This window comes from Culex quinquefasciatus, chromosome 3 (assembly GCF_015732765.1).
Source record: "Culex quinquefasciatus strain JHB chromosome 3, VPISU_Cqui_1.0_pri_paternal, whole genome shotgun sequence".
Lineage (NCBI taxonomy): Eukaryota > Metazoa > Arthropoda > Insecta > Diptera > Culicidae > Culex > Culex quinquefasciatus.
The window spans coordinates 22,017,464-22,041,159 of NC_051863.1; the positions used below are offsets into that span (position 1 = coordinate 22,017,464).

Sequence of the window (23,696 nt, forward strand, 5' to 3'; positions counted from 1 at the left end):
CGGACATGTGTTTTGATTTGTTTATCACACAATTTGAAAAAAAGAAGGAAAGAGAATGGGAGATTTATGCAAGAGAAAGAGAGAGATCAATTACAATAAGTTTGGCGAGATAGGCTCCGCCCATCTTAATTTGGCAAACGATGCTCCACCCACACCTGGTGTTGAGCTCTCATCAAAATGTCATTTTTAATTGCAGGACAATGTAAGAGTGATTGATGTCTTCAAGTTTTATATCGTTTCCAGCATTGTTGTGTGGAAAAGATTTTAAGGTGAAAACCAACATCGCAGCACCAAGGTACCCCAACAGAAACCGGATTATCTCCAGTAAAAAGAGACCATATATTTCTAGATCCTCACCTCCTTGCAGGACAGTTTAAAATATAGACAAATGAGGATTTTTTGCAACCGGAAGCTTCCAATTTGGTAAATTCTACCAGATGTGAAAATTAATATCAATGAGCGTATTAGGGAGCGTTCTTTTATTACGTAAACGCAAAAACCCAGAATTTGCGTTACGTAATAAAAGACCGCTCCTTAAATCTCGTTTTTTTTAATCCAAAATTCAAGAACTAATTTGAAAATTGAAAAAATCAAATTAACACAAGAATAATTCTATATTTCATTTGAAACTTACTTAATTCTTGGGATACAAAATTTCAAGAAAAAAAGTTAAACATTCATAAATTAATCCATTCCTCGAAATAAACATTTTGAAAATTAAAAAAAAATTACCATATAAAAGACAATAGTTTATAGGTCGTTAAAAAAAACTCTAGATATGAAAGAAAACATTATAAGATCCAAACATAAAACAGGTCAAATTTATAAGCTCAATAATATCAAATAAAAAAAATGATTTAACTTAAGTTAACCCGTATAAACTGACAATTTGAATAGGACATATAGTCGCCCTTGTTTCAATTCATTTCTATTTTGAGCTAGCATTTTTTAATGAATTTTTCATTTGTTTTAGTTTGATAATTTGTTTTGTTTGACATTTAAAAATGAAGGGGTCATTTGTTTTTAACGCTGCAACCTTCTCTTGGGTGCCGAAAATCAAATTTCTTAAGATGACTACCAGCAAAAAAAAAAAAAATATAAAAAAATATTGCTATTTGAATTTCAATTGAAAAAACTTGTACAATTGATTGTATACTGTTCCATTTAACATGTTTAATGACTGAGTCTAAACAATGCAAAATTTTATTTTTGGACACAGATCGGAAAAATACCTAAATCATTAGCGCCCTCAAATATTGACCAGAGCAGAGGAGGAACAACTTTAAATAATTAAAATTCAAAAATATTTTTTTTAAATCCGGCGATTTGCTAAATTTTAAGTACAATTTGTGTTTGATTAGACAAAATTCTTGCCAAATCACTAACTTTTTTTTTCAAATTTTTTGCCCTAACCAAAAAATATTCCACAAATGTTCCAAACATATCCAATTTTCCAAGCCGATTCTGTAATTTCAAATAGCGGTTTTTCTGGAGCAACATTTGAAAAGGGCGTATTGGTTCGGAATTTGCAAAATAATTTGAGCTGTCAAAATACCCATGCACCCTTTTCAAATGTTGCTCCAGATTTAGGAATGATTTTTTGAATATTAGAATTTTGAAATATTGCAATTTTTGAGAATTTTCGAATACTAGAATTTACAATATTATTATTTTAGAATATTGAATATTTAGAAAATTAAAATATTATCATTTCATGTTGTGAGTATAAGTGTATTTTTTAAATGGTCAGCCGTGAAGACCTCCTGCAAAGAACAGAGAACAACAGAATTGTCGGAATTGGCTCCGCCCAATGCAATTCTACAAACCAAGCTCCGCCCTCTCTTCATTTTTTTTCTCTGTTTGCACTAAAGAAGGGGGGAAAATTTCTCATATTTTCTAGATCAATTAAACCCCTCCGTTTATTTTGGCATGAAGTTAATGAATTTTATTTATTTTAAAATAAAATATATACGAAATATATATTAGCATTTTTTTTTGTTTGCTTGTTTTTCACTTCCTCTCGCGCAAGTGCGCGACACTTCGCCCCATCTCTCTCTCTCTCTCTGTCTCTCGCTCTTTCTATTGTTTTTCGCGCCGTAATCTTACGAAACTAGAAAACTTAAATTGTGTGTTTTTTGTCTTGTTTTCCTTTGATAGTTACTTTCTTTTTATTTGATTTTTTTTTCTCTCTCTTCACGCACATTTCTGCCGCCGGAATAATACGACTTTTTCTGTTTTGTTTTTTTTTTATTTGCCTTTTTTGTATGTTTTTTTGTGTGTTTGTTATGGAAAAGAAAACATTTTTAATCGCTTATAAAAATGTTGCTTTTTTTACCTTTACTGTTTTAGTAATTTGTTATATTTAAATATAAATCTCTTCCTTTTCTGCACGAACGCACGCAGTGCAGCCTTTCTCTGTCCTCTGTCTCTAAATTGTGTGAGGGAGAGAAAAGTCAAAACATCCCTTTTAGAAAAGAAGTTTTAGTTTTGAAAAATGAATTAATGTTTGCGGGATGAAATCGTTTTCCTTCTTTTCTCAGTTAAAAGTACGAACACAACAAGCATGATGCAATACGGGGGAAAAATGCAAACGAATCTTTTCTACTGTGAATGTGTTATGTGTAGGAAGGGACGATTTAAAAAACTGATTTGGACCTTCCATAAATTCCGCACCGGCAGCTTCCACAGTTTCAGGAAATACTTGCGCTCTTACAAGCTAACTTTATTCTTTCTCAAACAATGCAACTCTCTTTCTCGCTTTTTTTGCCTGTCGCCATAATGGCCCCCTCATCTGTCAAACAGTTTTATAGCGCAGTCGTCGTCGCCGCCATTATGGCAACGTGTGTCATCAAAACTTTCCGAAACAAAGCAACCCAGCACAACTGGAGGACCAAACAATACAACAAATGCAGAGGCTGCTCTCTCGGCAACTGTCAATCTGGGCCGCTATAAAGGCCGCCATCTTTGTTTTGATTTCTACCCGCGTTCGTCTGCCATCAGCTTTCTTTTGCCTTCCCTTTCCTATGTTGTTGTGGTTTTTTTTTACAATTTTTTATTCTTTTAATATTTTGTAAAAAAGCTGTGTATAAATTTCTTAATAGTTTTGTTTTTTTTTTGTTTTACACGTTTAAATTGTATAATAGCTTTACGTTACTGTGTGTGTGTGTTTTTTTTTGTAATTTCAGCTGGATGAGGATAGTTTTACTTCTGTTTACATAAAAAGGTGTTCCTTTACAATACCGTTGTTTTGTGTGTACTCTATTAATATTTAAACCTTTTCAAAACAAACTATTCTTGTTAGTATCATGCTTCTCTCATTTCTCTTTCCCTTCACTTTAAATTTTTAGGAAATGTAGCTCCTCCTACAAATTTACTCACCGCTCGAAAAGGGATTCTTCCTCAATTTTTCTTTTGTTACAATTATTTAACCAACGTTAAATGTGTGTGTGTATGTATATTTCTTCGTCTCCTCAAAAGCATGCTTTCGTCTCTTTTCCGTTCGCGTCGCAAGCACGCGGCTGTCTTCAAAAAATAATAAACTGAAGAAGAACAGAAAAAAACAATACCGTCTACAGCAGCAGCAGCAGCAAGATCCGCGGTCGGAAATTACAGGAACTTGCACTTCCTCTTTTTCGTCGGCTCTGGCGGTTCCAGCGCGGCCAGGATGGCCTCGTCGAATACGTTCTTGAGTCCTTTCTGCGATTCGTGAAGATTGAGAGGGGGATGAAAAGAGATGAATTTAAGAAAAAAGTTATGTTACGATCAAACATAATTTTAGCAAATAATTCCCCACTCCAAAAAAAAAAAAATAAAAATAAAAAATTAATAAATAACATGAAACTTGAAAACAACTGAATTCATCTTGCGTACAATTCACTGCTACCCGAGCAGACGGAAAAAAAAACTTGGGAATAACATTTTTTGATATTTAAAAATACTAGTCCAATAACATTTTATGTTATTCATAACAAGATTTGTTATTCGTCGTTATGAATTTTTTGTTATTGGACTGTTATTGAAATAACAGAATAATAACATTTTTAGTTATTCTTCAAAAAAATCTTGTTATTATTTTTTTTTATTTTAACAACTAATCCAATCATTCCAATAACAGTGGGAAGTATTCTTCCATAACAAAAAATGTTATTCCAAAGTTGTTTTGGCTTTCAACCAATAACAAATCGTGTTATGTTAACATAAAACGTTATTAAGTTCTTATGCAAAAACTAACTTAATCCACCTATGTGGTTGGAGCCTTCCTCACAACAATAGCTGTACACAAGTTTCATCTATTTTTTAAATCCGGCTTCCAAAAAGTACATCGATATCACTTAAGTGGCCATATCTCGAGACAGGGTTGCCAGATCTTCAATGTTTTGGACTCGTTGGAAAGGTCTTTTGATAACCTAACCAACAATAGGTCGGATGGTGGATCCGGACATAGTTTACATACATTTAAGTGAGATTCGGCTTCAAAAAAGTATATCAATTTCACTTAAGTGGCCATAACTCGAGACAGGGTTGCCAGATCTTCAATGTTTTGGACTCGTTGGAAAGGTCTTTTGATAACCTAACCAACAATGGGTCGGATGGTGGATCCGGACATAGTTTACATACATTTAAGTGAGATCCGGCTTCAAAAAAGTACATCAATATCACTTAAGGGGCCATATCTCGAGACAGGGTTGCCAGATCTTCAATGTTTTGGACTCGTTGGAAAGGTCTTTTGATAACCTAACCAAAATTAGGTCGGATGGTGGATCCGGACATAGTTTACATACATTTAAGTGAGATTCGGCTTCAAAAAAGTACATCAATATCACTTAAGAGGCCATATCTCGAGACAGGGTTGCCAGATCTTCAATGTTTTGGACTCGTTGGAAAGGTATTTTGATAACCTAACCAACAATGGGTCGGATGGTGGATCCGGACATAGTTTACATACATTTAAGTGAGATCCGGCTTCAAAAAAGTATATCAATATCACTCAAGTGGCCATATCTCGAGACAGGGTTGCCAGATCTTCAATGTTTTGGACTTGTTGAAAAAGTCTTTTGATAACCTAACCAACATTAGGTCGGATGGTGAATCCGGACATAGTTTACATACATTTAAGTGAGATCCGGCTTCAAAAAAGTACATCAATATCACTTAAGAGGCCATAACTCGAGACAGGGTTGCCAGATCTTCAATGTTTTGGACTCGTTGAAAAGGTCTTTTGATAACCTAACCAACGATGGGTCGGATGATGGACCCGGACATAGTTTACATACATTTAAGTGAGATCCGGCTTCAAAAAAGTACATCAATATCACTTAAGAGGCCATATCTCGAGACAGGGTTGCCAGATCTTCAATGTTTTGGACTCGTTGGAAAGGTATTTTGATAACCTAACCAACAATGGGTCGGATGGTGGATCCGGACATAGTTTACATACAGTTAAGTGAGATCCAAATATATGTGAAAACACATTTTTATACATAACTTTTGAACTACTTATCGAAACTTCAATCTGTATAAAACTCGATCTATGGGACCCTAAACCAAGTCGAATGCAACAAGTTCGGGTCAAATCGGTTCAGCCAGTGCCGAGAAACATGAGCTAGTTTGTTGGTCACATACATACATACACACACACATACACACACACATACACACACACATACACACACACATACACACAGACATTTGTTCAGTTTTTGATTCTGAGTCGATATGTATACATGAAGGTGGGTCTACGACGTTTTTATACGAAGTTCATTTTTAGAGCAGGATTATAGCCTTACCTCAGTGAGGAAGGCAAAATGGATTTTTCAAGAAGATTCCATAACACTTTTTGCTATTTTAACAGTATTTTTTTTTATTGAAATGGCATGGTTTTTTGTTATTACCGTCTGCCCGGGTACCATTTTACAAAGTCTCAAGTGAAGCCTATGAAGATGGCGCCAAGTTGTTCTATATGTGCGTGTGTTGCCAATCTCCCAAATTCCCGCAGGCAGGTTGCGAAACTATGAAAAGTCTAGTTTGGCAGCACTTTGGAATAAATTTTGTGTATTATCAAAAATGGCATTTATTAATCATCTACCAAATCAAATGATCTCAAACTTCTAACATCTCAAATTTTTAAATTCCAAGATACCAACATTTTAAAATTTCCAGATTCTTGAAATGTCAAAATCTTTTAATTTCTAATTCCCAACTTCCTCAGGTTTCAAATTCTCAAATTCCTGAAATCTCATTTTGCCAAATTTTCAGGTTTCTTAAAATTCAAAATTGCAAGATTATTTGATTAAAAAGATCCCATGATATGATTTTATGTAATTTCTGAAATCTGTTTTACAAAAAAACCAAAACGCTGGATTAAAAAAAAAATAAAATTCCCAAATTTGCAGAAAACTAGAATCAAAAATCTAAAATTTTCATAATACCGAATTCTTTGAATTCCAAATACTCAAATTCCAGATTCCGAAAACCCCAAATTCCCTAAATTAAAAATTATCGCATTCCTCAATTTTACAAATTCCTGGAATCAGATACTATCGAAACGAAACTCCAAAATTCGGGAAGGCCTAAATTTCCAGATTCCACAAAAATCACAAATTACCTTATTTTCAAATTCTCGAATTGAAAACTCAAATACTTCAATACTCAGATTCCCAAAATCCTGAATTCCCGGATTCATAAATCACTTAATTCCTGAATTCCCAAATTATCTGATTTCAAAAATTCTACATTCAAAAATTCCCAAATCCCAGACTCTTAAATTCCCAGATTTTCAAAATCACAACCTTCCGAATTCCTAATTTTTTTATTTCATTCCCGAATTTCCCAATTTTCAAATTCCATGATTCAAAAAAATCGGAAACTCCCAAGTTCCTGAAATTCCTGAAATACTTGAATACCTAGATTCCCGAAATCCTGAATTCCCATATTCCCAAATCACTTAATTCCAAACTTCCAAATTTTAAAATTTTCTTCCCGAATTTCTTAATTTTCCAATTCCATGATTCCAAAAATCTCAAAATCCTTAACCCCTAAATCCAAAAATGCAAGGTTCCAAAATTCCTAGTCTTCGCAAATTTCATTCCTCAAATTCACAAATTCCTAGATTCTTAAATTCTCACATTCTCAAAATCAGAACCTCTCAAGTTCCCGAAATTCCTGAAGACCATAATTCCTAAATTTTCAGATTCCAAAAATCACAGATTATCAAATTCACCAGTTCTTAAGATCTCAAATATTTGAATACCCAAAATTCCCAAATTACAAAATTCACAAATTGTCTGATTCCCAGCTTCCAAAATTTTTACATTAAAAAGTCCCAGACTTTAAAATTCCCAGATTTTCACAATCACAAACTTCCAAATTAAAAAAATTCCTTTACGAATTCCCATTTTTTTTTATTCCTGAATTCGAGATTATTGAAATCTTGTAATTTAGGAAAATTAGGAAATTCGGAAAGAAAATTTTGAAATTAGGGAATTTGGAAGTTTGTGAGTTCGAAAATCTGGGAATCCACGTTCTCAAATTCCTAAAACCTCAAATCTTAAAATGATTGATTCCAAAAACTTTGTTTTTCTTTAAGTCACACATTTTCAAATATTCAATTTCCTCACATTCCAAATTCTTAAATTCCCGAATTGCCTGCTCTCTGATTCCCATGATCTCCGATTCTTAAATTACCACATTCCAAAAATCCCAAATTCCTAATTTTCCAAATTCCCAACATCCTAAAATTTCAAATTTTTACATTTCTTGTTCTCATATTCCCAAATTCCCAGATTCTTAGATGCACAAGCACCCATATTTCCCGATTCTCTAAGCACAAAATTTCAAAATTCTCAAATTCTCGAAATCTCAGATGCCCAAATCCCCAGAAACTCAAAATTCTAAATTCACCAATTTCTAAATTCTTCAATTTTAAAATTTCCTTTTTCTCAGAATCTCAGATTGCCAAATTCCCGGATTGCTAAATCTCCAAATTTTCAAATTTTCGAAATCACCAAATTCACAAAATCTTAACATTCCCCAAATTTGCAGATTTCCAAATTCCCAAATTTCAGAAATCACAATTTCTCAAGTTCGTATAATCCTCAATACCCATATTCACGGATCCCAGAATCCCAAGATGTAAAATTCCCAAATTTCCAGAATTTATGATTCCAATTTCCCAAATTCGGAAATTCCCAAGTTTCCGAATTCCCAACTTCCTAAAATCTTAAATGGGTAATTCTCCGCCAACTCACACAGCAGTTGCCCCGACCCCTCTTCGATTTGCGTGAACTTTTGTCCCTGATCACGAATCCGAGGTCCGTTTTTTGATATCTCGTGACGGAGGGGCGGTACGACCCCTTCCATTTTTGAACATGTGAAAAAGAGGTGTTTTTCAATAATTTGCAGCCTGAAACGGTGATGAGATAGAAATTTGGTGTCAAAGGGACTTTTGTGTAAAATTAGACGCCCGATTTGATGGCGTACTCAGAATTCGAATAAACGTATTTTCATCGAAAAAACACTAAAAAGTTTTAAAATTCTCCCATTTTCCGTTACTCGACTGTAAAAATTTTGGAGCATGTCATTTTATGGGAAATTTAATGTACTTTTCGAATCTACATTGTCCCAAAGGGTCATTTTTCATTTAGAACAAAATTTTTCATTTTAAAATTTCGTGTTTTTTCTAACTTTGCAGGGTTATTTTTTAGAGTGTAACAATGTTCTACAAAGTTGTAAAGCAGACAATTAAAAAAATTTTGATATATAGACATAAGGGGTTTGCTTATAAACATCACGAGTTATCGCGATTTTACGAAAAAAAGTTTTGAAAAAGTTGGTCGTCATCGATCATGGCCATTCATGGTCACCCGCGACAGACACGGACGACGAAACAAAGAGAAACGCAAAAGTAACTTTTTCAAAACTTTTTTCGTAAAATCGCGATAACTCGTGATGTTTATAAGCAAACCCTTATGTCTATATATCAAAATTTTGTAATTGTCTGTTCTACAACTTTGTAGAACATTGTTACACTCTAAAAATAACCCTGCAAAGTTAGAAAAACACGAAATTTTAAAATGAAAAATTTTGTTCTAAATGAAAAATGACCCTTCTGAAATGTACGAAAAGTACATTAAATTTCCCATAAAATGACATGTTCCAAAATTTTTTACAGTCGAGTAACGGAAAATGGGAGAATTTTTAAAACTTTTTTAGTGTTTTTTTCGATAAAAAATACGTTTATTCGGAATTCTGAGTACGCCATCAAATCGGGCGCCTAATTTTACACAAAAGTCCCTTTGACACCAAATTTCTATCTCATCACCGTTTCAGGCTGCAAATTGTTGAAAACACCTCTTTTTTCGCATGTTCAAAAATGGAAGGGGTCGTACCGCCCCTCACGAGATATCAAAAACGGACCTCGGTTTCGTGATCAGGGACAAAAGTTACCCCTTAGGACAAAGTTTCACGCAAATCGAAGAGGGGTCGGGGCAACTTTTCCCGATTTCGTGTGAGTTGGTAGAGAATTACCCAAATGCTTACATTCCTTTTTCTCAGATTCCCTTATTTCCAGATTCTTGAATGTCCAAATACCCAGATTTCCCGATTCCCAAAATACATAATTTCTAGAATCTTAACTTCTTGGATTCTCAGATAGCCAAATTCCCAGATTCTCAAAATTCAAAATTCACCAATTTCTAATTTCCTTAATTTTCTAATTCCCAGATTCTCAGATTGCCAAATTTCGAAATCACCAAACTTATCAAATCCTTAAAATCCTCGATTCTCAAATTCCCGATTTTACAAATTTGCAGATTTCGAAATTCACAAAATTCTAAAAAACTAAATTCTAAAATGCCTGAAATTGCTGATTTCCATACTGGCCTATCCCAGATTCCCGGATTCTAAAATTTCCAGAATTTTTGATTCAAAAATTTCCAATTTCCCAGATTCATAGATTCCCAAATTTTTAAAACTAAAATTCCCAAGTATTCAAATTTCTAAAATCAAATATTCCCATGTTCCTAAATCATCAATTCCCGAATTCGCAGATTCCCTGATTCCGAAAATCTCAAACTCCCAAAACCTAATTAAATCTTCAGATTCGCAAATTCCCAGATTCTAAAAAATTTAATTTGCTTTATTCCCAAATTCTTAACACACACTCAATGATTTGTATTTTTTTATTTGTTGATGTATTTTTTGCTTGAATTAATAAAAAAAAGCGAATAAACATGAATGCTTTTAATGAACCTAAAGAAATATCAAACCGTCAGTTTAAAAACCAAAACCAACGGTTAAAAACGAAAAGATCCCAAGGGAGCGTTCTTTGATGATGTTTAGGTTATGCCAACGGTCATAAAGTTTGCTTAGAGAATATCCCAGACCTTTTACCTTTCGTAAAAGTTCAAACACTAAGCGAAATTAGTTTCGGGAATCTGTGGAGAATTTCCCTTGCCCTCTTAAAAAAGTGGAGTTTACCGCTTCTCGACTTCCTTTTTCTTTTCCTTGGTGTGCGGCGTAGATTGGGAGCGATCGGTAATGGGACAGCTGTCAAGATTTTGAAGGTCTGTTCTGGTGGTGGTTGGTTGAACTAGAAAAAATCATTACACTAACATGACGAAATCCAGACCGAAATCATCGTCTTGAAGCGAAGCAAAAATTCTCAAAATTTTATAAAACAAACTCTAGGTTTGATATTCAAATAAATTTTTACATTCTACCTTCTCGCTTCCATTTTATGAAGAAATTTTCAACGAGGTGAGAAAATTTGTATTGTAGGTATGTATGTTAAAAAAATAAATTCGTGATCGGAATAAATACCTTTAAATTAAAAATTGCACGGCAGTGGTCAAAATTTGCTCGAAAATTAAAAAAAATCGGTTTCTTACCTGCGTCAGCGCCGAGCACTCCACGTACTTGACCGCCTTCAGCTCCTTGGCCAGCTTTTCGCCCTGCTCCAGCGTGATCGGCTTCTGCTTGTTCTTGGCCAGCTTCTCCAGCGTGCTCTGCTCGTCGCGCAAATCAATCTGTGTGCCGACGAGCAGGAACGGCGTCTTCTGGCAGTGGTGCGTTATCTCCGGGACCCACTAAAAATAAAAATTAAATTCGTTTTAAGTATCTCAATATGAGACAATTTTAACAAACGAAATACCTTTTCTTTGACGTTCTCAAACGAGCTGGGACTGACGACGGAGAAGCACACCAGAAATACGTCCGTCTGGGGATAGGACAGCGGCCTCAGTCGATCGTAATCCTCCTGACCTGGAAATCAGCAAAAAAAGCAAGCAAAGAAATCAAGGGTTAAGTGCGTTCTCAAAAATTATGCAAATGATTGATACACAACAAAGACAGGTAAATACGATTGAATTGAGAGTTTGTTTTCGTTTCGGTTCGTTAAAGGAAAGTCTTCGTCGTCGTCGGTGCACCAAGTCGTGTGGGCGTGCCGTGAATTTATGAATGAAGTGTTTTGCTTCTTGCCGTGTCAAACCACTTGAATATCTTCCCACCCGTACGAGATTTTTCGAGCAGCGACTCGGCTTTTTCTTCGTCTTTTCTTTGTGCGCTAGAGAACGATCGAGTGATATCACGTGGATGCTTACTAGCTATATATCGAGTGTTTGAATTATTATTGGTTTTTCAGAACTGAATAAAATGACAGTGATGAGTTCATCACGGCAGATTTTGCAGTTTCCTGCTGCCAAAAACTTGATTCCTTTTCAAGTGAATTATTGTTATATGTATTAGACTTCAATATTCCTGCCACACCAATAAACCAAATTTTCATTTATTGCTTTTTGGGTGTTTTTTAATACCCCTGACTCAAGGCGGTTTCAAAAACACCCAAAAAGCAAAAACTGGAAATTGGGTTTATTGGACCTTTAAAAAAAAAACTCCAGAAGTGTACCATTTGGTTAGTTTTCCGTCCTTTCCACTCTTCTTCTAAGACACTAGTCACCTATTCACTTGTAATTTTCATGGCTTTATTTTAATTAATTAGTAGTTTCCGATCACCGATCAAACCGTCCGTTATAAGTATGAAGTCTATTTCAATAGATTAAAATCGGTAGTATTTTTCTTTTTCATATTGGTCATGCCTGTAGCATAACGACATGAACCAATAAAATACAGACTAAAGTTGCATTTTTCATTGAAAAGACTTGTAAAATCGATTGATACTATTTAAACAAGTGAAAAAAGCATGGCAAAAATAATAAATGGGGTTCTGCTACAATCCTGATAGAACGTCATGACTGGGTGAGTACGGAACTCGGTAGGAACGCGGTATTTTCGTGAAAACGATTCGGTCCTGTCTAAATATTTTTAAAAAACACCAAATATCACGTGTTTTTGGGGACATGCTTCGTCTCTTGTTGAGCCTGCGCAGAATATACCTAATTTTTTAATTCCTAAAAAAACTAAGTTCCTTTAAATTTCTGAAATTTCTAAAATTAAAATCTGAAATAAAAAAAATAAGAGATTTCTAATCTAATCAAACACAAACACAGCCCGTCCGACGAAAGAATCCTGGAAGAACTTGCGGTTAGATTACGCCCCCAGTTCTTTCTAGTCCATATTAATAATTGCAGTACATCCGAGTTACCCCAAAAATGTATGGGAAAAAAATTAAAGCGGCCAGGCCTACTGCGTTACATTAACCACAGAGACAGATTCTGTGAACGGATAACATTTCACAGAATCAACAGGGGAGGAAGGATGCGAGGACATACCGTACACTCCGAATAAGTTGGGTAGTATCACACTTTTTTTAAATTAATAAAGCAATTTTCATCAAAATCTTGAAAAATATGTGACTTTGGTATACTAAAAGCGGTTAATTCAAAATGCATTTCTAGACTTTTTTTACTCGCTTACTCCGATTGACTTTGACATAAGGTGTGAAAGGGATACACTCAATGTTTACATCTGTTTATAAGAACTAATAAAAAAAAGTCGAAATTTCTTCGTGATGGCGCTTACTTCACATAGTCAAAATTAATAAAAACTATAGATGTTGCTTGCCAGTTATAAAACAATGCAAAAGTTTGGAAACATATTAAATGCTGGAAGTAACTGAACCAGTGGCGTAAAAGTGATAAATTTGAGTTTTTCTAGGAAATTTTAAAAATTCGCCATTAATTTTTACTAAAATGGCTGTTCAGTGCACTGAAGTGACAAAAACTAATTGTTTAAAAAAACAACATTGTTCTGATTTTTTTAGATGGGGTTTTGAAAGAAATTCTTAAAAAAAATCAGGCAAAAATTTTAATTTGAGTACGGAACATTATCGGTAGGACTCCTAACTATGATATAAACTGAAATACGGGGCAATTTGAACGCATAAAGATTAAAACATTTCTTAATTTAAGTATACAAAAATAAAAAAATAAAATTAAAAAATCCAAAATTTTAAATATTTCAAAATTTTAATATCCGAAGTAAGAAATTTTTGAAAATACAACAAATAAAAACTTTTAAAATAAATTTTTTAAAAATTTCTTAAGAATTGAAATGTTTTTACCTATTTTCGCCACCATCTTAACCCTCTACTGCCCAATTTATTTTTTATTTTTCCCGTGTTCAGGAGGTCCTTTTGAGCAACTTTTGTTCGACGAAAAACTTTACTTCTCTTATTTTAAGTTTTTCTTGTTTAATTTATACTGTTACAATTTGCATTTATCTTGTTTAGTTTATGTTTGTTTTTGATAGTATTTGGCCTATTCTACCACCTCCTATCATTTTATTTTGCCTATCTAATTTTCTCATGTTTTTACAGTCACTTTTTCAAGTTTTTGCTTGTTTTCACATTTTCTGCTGTAAAATGGCACCAAATTATTTAAATTGTTTAAAAAATCGTAAAGGCATCGTCTGGGGCACTAGAAAAATTACTGCATACTTCATTTTACTTAAAATATAGGAAATGTTAGTAAAAACACACCCAAAGTTGACCCCTACAAAAAAAGACATTTTTAAAAACATTGGCAAAGTCACATAAAACAAGTAAAATTTCGAATCCATGAGTTTTCTAAAATTTTAAAAATTCTTCTTTTGAATGCTTTTGATTTTTGACAATTTTTCAAATCGAAGCCCGTTTCAAGGCAGAGTTGAGTTGTAGAGGGTTAATTTTTAAATGTCTAAATTCCTTAAATCATTTAAATTTCGAAATATTTCCAATTTTTTTCTATTAATAAATTTTTAAATTTTCCAGTTTATTTTTTTAAATTCTATACCTTTTGATTTTTAAAATTCTGGATATTTGCATTTCAAAATTTTACAACGTTTTGATTTTCTAATTCCTAATTTTTCTTTAAATTTTCAATTTCAAAATTTTAGATTTGCTAAATTATTTAATTTTGCAAATCTAAAATTTTAAAATTAAAAATTTTAAGAAAAATTAGAAATTTAAAAATCAAAACATTCTAAAATTTTAAAATGCAAATATCTAGAATTTTAAAAATTAAAAGGTATAAAATTAAAAAAAAACTAGAAAATTAAACAAAAAAAACATAAATTCTTCAATTCAAAAAATTTGAAACACTTTAATTCTTTGATATGCATTTTGTCCATAAACCACGAGGACACTTTTTTGGAAATCTCGATCCCCCCGTGGACAATTTTCATACAAAAAAAAAAAAAAAAATTGTATGGATCGTGGTCAATCACCATACCAACCCCCTCCTCCCCACAAGTGTCCACGTGATTTATGGATGGTCCCTAAGTCATATTTCAGGTTAGACACATTTAGAGAAAAATAAAAAAATCGTGATTAGATTACTGCCGTTCTACGCATAATTGTCCCATGTTCGAAAAAATGCAACTGAGAAAAACGCGATTGAAATTTTTCGATCGATTTCTGTGTTTCTACTCATAATTGTCCCGTGGGATCCTATTCGCCCTATGTGTCCCTAATCACCCCAGTTAGCAGTTTATCACCTTTATTTGTGATTCTCTTGCTTTACAAAAGGTAAACAAGACATAATGTTTAGTAAAACTGATGATTCCGTGTTAGAAAATACTTGGTGGGACAATTATGCGTAGAAGTTTAACGATGGGACAAACAGACTTGGTGTTGTTTTTAATGAGTTTCCGAACAAAGTACCAGATTTTATGTGTTTTTCTTAAAGTACATATCAAACTAAACTTTAAAATGTCATAAAGTCAAAATCGACCAAAACTGACATGGGACAATTATGCGTAGAACGGCAGATTATCAGGAGTGAAATTTTGATGAGGACCTTTCGATAATCGAGTAAAAACTAAGCTAAAAATTTAGATTTGTTATGTTAAGGCTTTTTTGAGTTTCATTGAAATTTAATTAAAATTTCATGAAATTTTAATTTTTAATTAATTTCAAAACATAAAAAAATTAAAAGCACAACAAAAATCTTTTTTTTTTATTAAAAGAATTAAAAAATCAATAAATTATCAGAACTTTTCATATTTTTAAGTTCTGAAAATTTCTTAAAACACTTTAATTCTTAATTTCCGCCAATTTCGCCAACTTCACAGAAAATCAAGTAATGGAGCATTTCCATTCGAGCAGTTTTTGCTTTCTTCTTCTTTTGGGAGAACCATTTTGGAGCATTTTGTTTTAGGTTAGAGACCCTCATCCATTTTGAAAAAAATAAAAATAAAAATTTCGTGATCCAATTATCAGGAGTGAAATTTTGGTGAGGACCTTTTGATAATCGAGTAAAAAGCAAGCTAAAAATTAAGATTGTCTGTTTTTTTTATTTTAAATGCGTTTTTTACAGTTTTTGAATTTCTAGATTTAAATTTCGTTAAAATTTATTTAAAATTTCATGAAATTCTAAATTTTTATTTACATTAAAGTGTACCCAGTTGTCCTGGAATGACCCATTTTTTATTTCTGTGTTGTTATTAAAAGTTTAATTTTGGAATTATAAAGTTTGAATTTCTTCAATCGGTTTAAGTCTAGGGAAGGGATCATTGTTAGGCGTTGTAGATTATAAATCAGTTCTGTAATATCCGTAGTAACAGTTCAATACAGTTCTGGTTGCTTTCTCCAGGCATTCACTACACCACACGATGCATTCTTGGTCACTGAATCGATGACTCACTACCGGTCTTCCCTCTCACACATAATCACAATCACCCAGCACAGAAGTCGCCGCCACTCCCAAACTTATCAAACTGCAGGCCCTTTTGCCTTCTGGTCTGGTTCACGCGTCGCGGAAAGCATAACCACAAACTCACCAGCGGTATCGAACAGGCCCAGCGTGTACGGCTCGCCGCCGATCATGACCGTGACGGCGTAGTTGTCGAACACGGTCGGCACGTACTCCGAGGGGAACTTGTTGGTCGTGTACGAGATGAGCAGGCAGGTCTTACCGACGGCACCGTCGCCCACAACCACGCACTTTATCGTTTGCATTTTGGCGGATCTGAGCTGACTTCCGGTTGATTTTTACTTGATTTCTTTTCTCAAATCACGACACTCTAAAATAAAAAAAATGAGAGAAAAACAAAATTAGTTATCAGTGCTATTCTACGAATTGATAAGAGCTACGATAAGAAATTCAACACACACATAAACATTTGCTGAAAGTTTTTCCCCTTTTTTTTATTATTTTTGCAAACGGAGAAAGGGAACTGAATTCGCGACTTGATAAAGGAACGATTCTATGACGACTGCAACCGCGCACCGAAGGTGCGATGAGTCATACAATGTTTGAATTATGCGCGACGAAATACCTTACTTATCGTGTGGAAAACAGCAATAATGTTGTTTGCATGTGTGAGTGGAGTTGAGGAATGACGCTATCAACCAACTGAGCGATTTAGAACTTAGTCACAGGCTTAACAAAATTGTAGAACTTTTAAGCAATCGGAAGACCTGCTCCACAATTTCAACCTCGTGCACTCATTAAGAGTCTTATCTGTAAACCTTTAAAAAAAAACAGGTAGACTAGTGCCAATAATCTCAAGAGGTGCGAGCGAAAGATAACGGGGCTTCGCCGTTCGAATCGTCACTAAATTCAGCAGTTTACGTAGCTAAACAGGTAGCGCCGCAGCAGGAATCGATTTCTGGCAGAGATAATTAAAAATGAGATTAAAAAAATAATGTGGCGTCGTCCAAGAAGATGATGGGCGAACGCAATGCCGGGCTTTCTGACCTGCTGCTGCCTGCTGGTAGCAGGAGAGAAAATCAATATCCTAGGCTAGACAGATTGGGACTGCTAAAGTGGCCTAATTTGCTGGTTGATTTTCCTTTTTCCGATCCTACCAAATTGTGAATGTTTATTTCTGAATTCTACTTATTTTCATACTCTTTAAAACGAAACCTTGCCTAAGAATCGAACAACTAGGCTTTTAAAATAGGTCGCTGAGTTGAGGATTGTGATGCCTCGCTAGTTGGCACAGTCGAGTCGTTGCCCTTTCATATAGATTGGTTTGATGAGTCCGTCTACCCAATCGGTCGGAAGGTGTTCTTCCCACCAAATCGTTCTCCTTTGCTTGAAAAGTTCGACCGGAAGTCCGTCCTTTCCCGCGGAAATCCCGTTCTTGAGCTCCTCAACAGCCTTAGCTACATTCTCCAACCTTGGCGGCTCCACAGCTTTTCCATCGTTCTCAACGAGTATCCTGTCCTCGACGATTCCCTCTCGTGTCTCACCGTTCAACAGCTGCTGGAAGTGCTCCTTTCGGCGGTGAGTTCGTTGCTCTGCTCTTCGCAGCTCGCTGTATCGGTCACAATTTCGTATCTTAACCAGCATACGTTTCCTGGCCTCGTTCTTCTCGTCTGTTACTCGCTGGCGGCACTCCGCATCGAACCACCCTTTGGGGTAGCGATGGGCGTGTCCTCGTTGATCCGCAGACTACCCTCGCAGTTCACCGGGCCAGCACGTTCGACAGTCTAGCTTGGATTTTGCACGTTACCAGAAAGTGGTCAGGGTCGATGTTCGGTCCACCGCGTTGTCGGCCATCCACCAAACGATGATTGAATTGGATACAAGATTCGCCATTTGGGTGGTGCCAGGTGTGCTTCCGAATGGTTTTTTTGCCCGCAAGCCGTTGTCATTTGTGCGAGGATGAAGGCTTTCCTTGAAAATGACAAGAAGGGTGAACGCGTAGAAAGCGCTTGTCGTTTTGTCGGTACGTAGATGTTGACCAAACTGTAGTTGAAGAATTTGCCCTTTATTCTCAACACGCAGATCCGGTCATTAACCACCTTCCACTAGGTTATTCTGATCCCCAATCACTACGTAACCGATTCCGTGCATCGCCTTTTCGCCGTCACTGCAGTAGATGTGGTACTTGAAAGAGGTGTTGGTGATGGGGTCCACCGCCGTGAATTCGGACCATCAAACTTCCTGGATGGCGGCCACGTTGAGCTAGTGCAGCCCCTGTCCAAGAAGGCTAGCAGGTGCAGGATCTTGGAGTGTTCGAACGTTCCGAGTAGCGAGTTTTCAATCGTTTTCCTTTTTACATCGTCTGGTCTGATGCCGATTTATTCGTCCTGAATTTCTTCGTTTGTTTAACTGAGTTGGTGATTTTCTTCGGTGGACAGCCTAATTAGGGCTGCGAATATCCAGTCTCGAGGTGGGGCTGCCTAACGGTATAGCTACACCCTCCCAAGAGGATGGAGCACTAGGGTGTAATAACAAAATCGATTTTCCAGCACAGAAATTTTTCAGTTCCTTTTGAGGTCCAAAACAACTTCCCAAATACTCTCTTCGGGAAAGTTATAGAGCACATTCCAGAACAATCGAATATGAATCCGGTTTTAATATTGAGATAGATACTAAAATATCTGTAACAAAAATCTGGGTGCAAAAGCTCAGGTTGATGTGCACTGTTAAAAAAAAGGTTTTTGCATATTTTTTAAATTTTATAAGCTAAGCACGGAGCTCGGAAGGAACGAGCCAAAAATCAAGAAATCCTTAAATGTAAAATTTTGGAATTCTAACATTTTTAAATCTAAAATTCCAAAATTAAAAAAAAATTAAGGCATAGCATAGAATAACAGCTCTGTAACACGCTGTAGGGGGTGCTACAATGGACTATTCGATAGTCTTCGACAATTTGACTATTGCCCGGTACAATCAAAAATACCTGAGAACGTAAATTTCCACACTGTGCTTCAGCTACGCCGTTAATATTTCGAATCGATTTGGGAGAAGAGTTTTAGTGAGTGTGACAAAATATTCTAAAATTAAAAAATTCTAAAAAAATTAAATTCTGATTTTTTTTATATTTGCATTTTTGATATATGATTCTGTATGATTAAATTTAGAGATTTTGAAGGTCATTTTTTTAAATTCTGAATACCAACACTTAAGGGTGCACAGCAACCAAGGAAGTTGTTTCCATATTATTCCAAAATTGTCAAACTTACGGACCCAATCCTGCATGAATCTGATTGTAAAAATAGTCAAACTTTGTTATAAATAACTATGAAGACAGTAATTTAGGAGATGAATAAAAAATATATATCGATAGTTCCCGTAGTTTTGAAGATACTAAAATGTCTGTAACAGAAATCTGGGTGCAAAAGCAATGGTTGATGTGGACCGTTAAGATTTTTTTTATATTTGTTTTGTAGAATTTATTTATTTATTCCTTAATTTTAAAACTTTAAAAAAACTTTGATTAGTGAATGTATTTTTTCAAAATTCTTGAAAATTACAAGAAACAAATATTTAAATTAATAAATAATTGTATTTTTGAATTTATAAGTTCTAGAGTTTTTTTTTTTGAAAAGGTCCAATAAACCAAATTTCCAGTTTTTGCTTTTTGGGAGTTTTTGAAACCGCCTTGAGTCAAGGGTATTAAAAACACCCAAAAAGCAAAAAAAATGAAAATTTGGTTTATTGGACCTTTTCAAAAAAAAAAAAAACTCCAGAGTTTCAAATTTATATCTTTTAGTTCCTTAAACTTTAAAATTTGTAACTTTTGGAATTTGTAGAATTATCATTATTTTTATTTTTTTATGCTTGAATTTTTAAGTATTTTAACTTGAAAATTTAGAAATTTGAATTAAATTTCAAAACTATAAATGCCTGAATTTTAAAATTTGGAGCTCGTAAAGTTTTAAATTTCTCTGAAATATTGAATTCTTAAATTCCTGAAAATATTTTCTTTTATAAATGCATTTATGATATAAGTTTCAAAATTACGTCATTTTAGAAATTTTGGAAATCTAAGATTTTTTTTGTATTTGTTTTGTTGAATTTCTGTATTACTTAACTTTAATTTTTTTTATTAGTGAATGTATTTAAAAAAAAGATATAAATGTATAGCTTTTTCTATTTTTGAATTTATAAGTTTCAGAAATATTTAAATGCTGAATTTTTGAATTCTTGAACTTAATTTTTTTTTTAAATTATATACCTTTAAATTCCTAAAACTTTCAAATTTCTAACTAATACAATTTGTGATTTTTTTTTTGCTCTAGAATTTTTGAATATTTGAGCTTCAAAATTATGAAATTCAAATTAAGTTTAAATACATTTTTAAATTCATTAATTCCAGAATTTTAAATTTTGGAGTTCGTAAAAGTTTTGAAATTGTTATTTTTTTGATATTTTGGAAATTGATTTTCGAATTTTTGAATATCAAAACTTAAGATTTTTTATACTTGTTTTGTCTAATTTTTTAATTAATTTCTTAAAAAAAAAAACATTGTTGAATGTATTTAAAAAGAATCAAGGAAAAAATGTTGAATTTATAACTATTTGTATTTTTAAATTTCTAATTTTCAAAAATATTAAAATTCAAAATTTTAGAATTCTTAAACATTTGATTCTTAGAATTTTACATTTTTAATTCCCTAAAACCATAAAATTTCTAACTATTGGAATGGTTTTTTTTTAATATTTTGAAGTTAAATTTCTATGAAATATGAAATAGACAAATTCCAAATTTTAAAGGTTTTTAGTTCGCAAAATTTTAAAATCTTCAAATTTTACCATTCTTGAAAATTAGATTTTTTATTTTTGTATGTTCAATAAAAGTTTTTAAATTATGAAAAGTATAAATCTTGGATTTTTTTAATTTTTGAATATAAAAAATTATGTTTTTATATGTTTGTTTTGTTAAATTTCTTTATTCCTTCATTTCGAAACTTGAAAAAAATGATTAGACGAATGTTTTTTTGAATTCTTAAAAATTTTGAGGAAAAAAAATAATTTTTAACTATTTGTATTTTTGAATTTATAAGTTTCAGAAATTCAAATTTGAAGTCTAAAATTTTTAAATTTTACATTCTTTATTCTCTTATACTATAAAATTTTTAACTTTTAAAATTTGATAAACATACATTTTTTCAAATTCTTCAATTTATAAATATTTTAACTTAAAAATTTTGGAATTTAAATAAGATTTCACAACCTTTTTTTTGTATTTATTCAGGACCTTTTAACTATGAGTCTTTCGGGTCCTGATCACAACTTTTTAAATTCATGACTTTCAGGATTTTTATTTGTTTTAATGCTTAAAATTTTAAAATCCGTATACAAAAATTCTGAAATTTCTGAATTTGAATTTTTCAAAAATTTTACTTTTGAATTTTTTTTTGCCAAAACTTTGAATTAGAAAAAAAAATCCAAAGAATTTAATCATCATTTTTGCTCTTTCATGTTTTTTTTTTATTCTTTGCAAAAAAATTACAAAATCCGTATTATTTTTAAAGGCTTCTAAAAGGCGGCCGACTTTCGAACCAAAGGAAGTCCTACATTTTAGCACGGTTTTTAGTGCTGAAAAGTTTATAGTAATTATTATTTATTCATTCATGAAATTCCTAAAATGAATCATTCTTTAATCAAAATCTCCTGCTTTTCCGCATCATCCCCACCCTCCCGACTCCTTTTCGTTTGCCATCAGCTGAGCCGCAGCCTGCTGTTTTTATCCCGAAAATCATCTCAGACTCCCCCGCTCGCACATCCACACAAACACAGTAGCCATTGACCTTTCCCCCGTCACACTCCACCACCCACTCCTCCGTCTGATCTGTCTGTCTGCCCGATCCAAGCAACCCAGAATCCCTTCTTCCTCTCTCTCACTCTGATGCTCTGCACAACCGTTTTTCGATGATAACACATTGCAGTCCGTCCCGTTCACTCCTTCCTCCCCCGCAACACAATTTTGATTCAACCAACTCGAGGGGGGGAAATCCAGAATTTAAAGGGACCAGGCTCCCTCCCACCTCCCCGCACTTGTTATTAGTCGCAACTTCGTTACGTAATTTGTTGATTGTTGTTGATCCCGTTGATTTTTGTGGCGTTTTTTTTTTTTTGCTGCTGCTTCTGGGGTTGGGAAGAGAAATTCAGGCCAATCAAATTTGCCACGTCCAAGTTCGATTGGCTGGATTGGTTTGCATTTGAGGAGCTACTTCCGAAAGCGACTGCCTTCCGGAACCAACGGTTCCGGGTTCCGCAGGAACCGCCAGTCGCGACACTCCCTCCCAATGAAAATCTGCAATCGCCAGCGGACGGACAGCGGAAGAAAAAAAAATCATCAAATTCCACAAACGCCATTTTAGCCGTCGCCGTGCCGTCCCGCTCGCTCCCACGGCCCCCTCTTGTGCGGCCGTCCCGCTCACTCTGCCGCTTGTGTCCAACACCAAACTTCTTCAATCGAAGTCGGCGGCGACGGGGTCTGCTGATGCGATTTGGTCATCGCACTGAGGAATTCGTGTCCTGCCGTCCCTTTTCCACCTTTCGCCCCCTTTTCGTCCACAAACACACTCGAACTCGAAGAAGAGGAAGAAACCAAACGCACCCCAAAACCGGATTCGAATCCGGGAGACGCGAAATTCCCAACCACTCGGACACTTACACGAACGGACGCCACGCACTTTCCACCCAGTTCAGCGGGAACTTCGCGGTTTGGACGACCGTTTTTGAGCTGTTTCTGAATTTTCTCGCTGCTCTTTTCTTTTTTTGGGCAGGGCACCGCGACCGAACCGAAACTTGCTTTTCTTTTCACTAAACTGACTGCACGACAGGGTTGCCACATTTGATTCTGTATTTTTGAGGGTCAAAAATCTGTATATCTGTATCAGGGGGACGAAAATCTGTATTTGGAATCTGTATTGACATTTTTAAACAATTTTTCAAAAAACAAAATATTCTTAATTGTTTTTAATGCATCAAAATGCTATACAATCTAAAATTTAATGTTTGGGGTCATCCAGCAATTGAAAAAAAAATATTTAAAGAATTAAAATTGTTTAATTTTAACAAAAAATCGGGAAAATCTGTATATCTGTATGTTTTTCTTAAAATCTGTATTTCTTTATATACAGATTCTGTATGACCTCATCACCTCAAAAATCTGTAAAATACAGATAAATCTGTATTTGTGGCAACCCTGCTGCACGAACGGACTGACGGACTGGTTTGACGTTTGGGCGATGCTGGCAGTGCAGGGTTGCCAGACTGATTTTTATGGGAGGTCTGTAAGTTCCTTGGAAAAAGTCTGTATGTGGTTTCAAAAATCACCCCACAAAATGGGCTGAAAATGTTTGCAACCAAAACTAATATTTACATGCAACTTGAAAATATCTTCCTGCTTCAATGTTTGTCCACCCAAAGCAGAGATATTTGCATTTTGGTGAACAAAAAGTGAAGAATTATCAAAATTCTTAGTATGCAAACGGTTGTAAAATATTGGCTATACTATGTTTACAAACGGGAAGGCATATTTTTTTGAATATTTTTATTTTGCTCGCTTGAAAAACG

At 34.2% G+C, this 23,696-nt stretch overlaps 1 protein-coding gene across 1 annotated transcript; it reads right to left on the minus strand.

The window, feature by feature from the left end:
- Positions 1-1,988: 1,988 nt before the first annotated feature.
- LOC6048305 (cdc42 homolog) lies at positions 1,989-22,956 on the minus strand. The gene is made up of 5 exons (XM_038263546.1): positions 22,792-22,956; positions 16,213-16,455; positions 11,150-11,259; positions 10,887-11,084; positions 1,989-3,696 (listed from the first exon to the last, which is right to left on the minus strand). The coding sequence occupies exons 2-5, from the start codon at positions 16,388-16,390 to the stop codon at positions 3,607-3,609; spliced, it is 576 nt and encodes a 191-aa protein (XP_038119474.1). The 5' UTR covers positions 16,391-16,455; positions 22,792-22,956; the 3' UTR covers positions 1,989-3,606.
- Between the last annotated feature and the right edge of the window lie 740 nt (positions 22,957-23,696).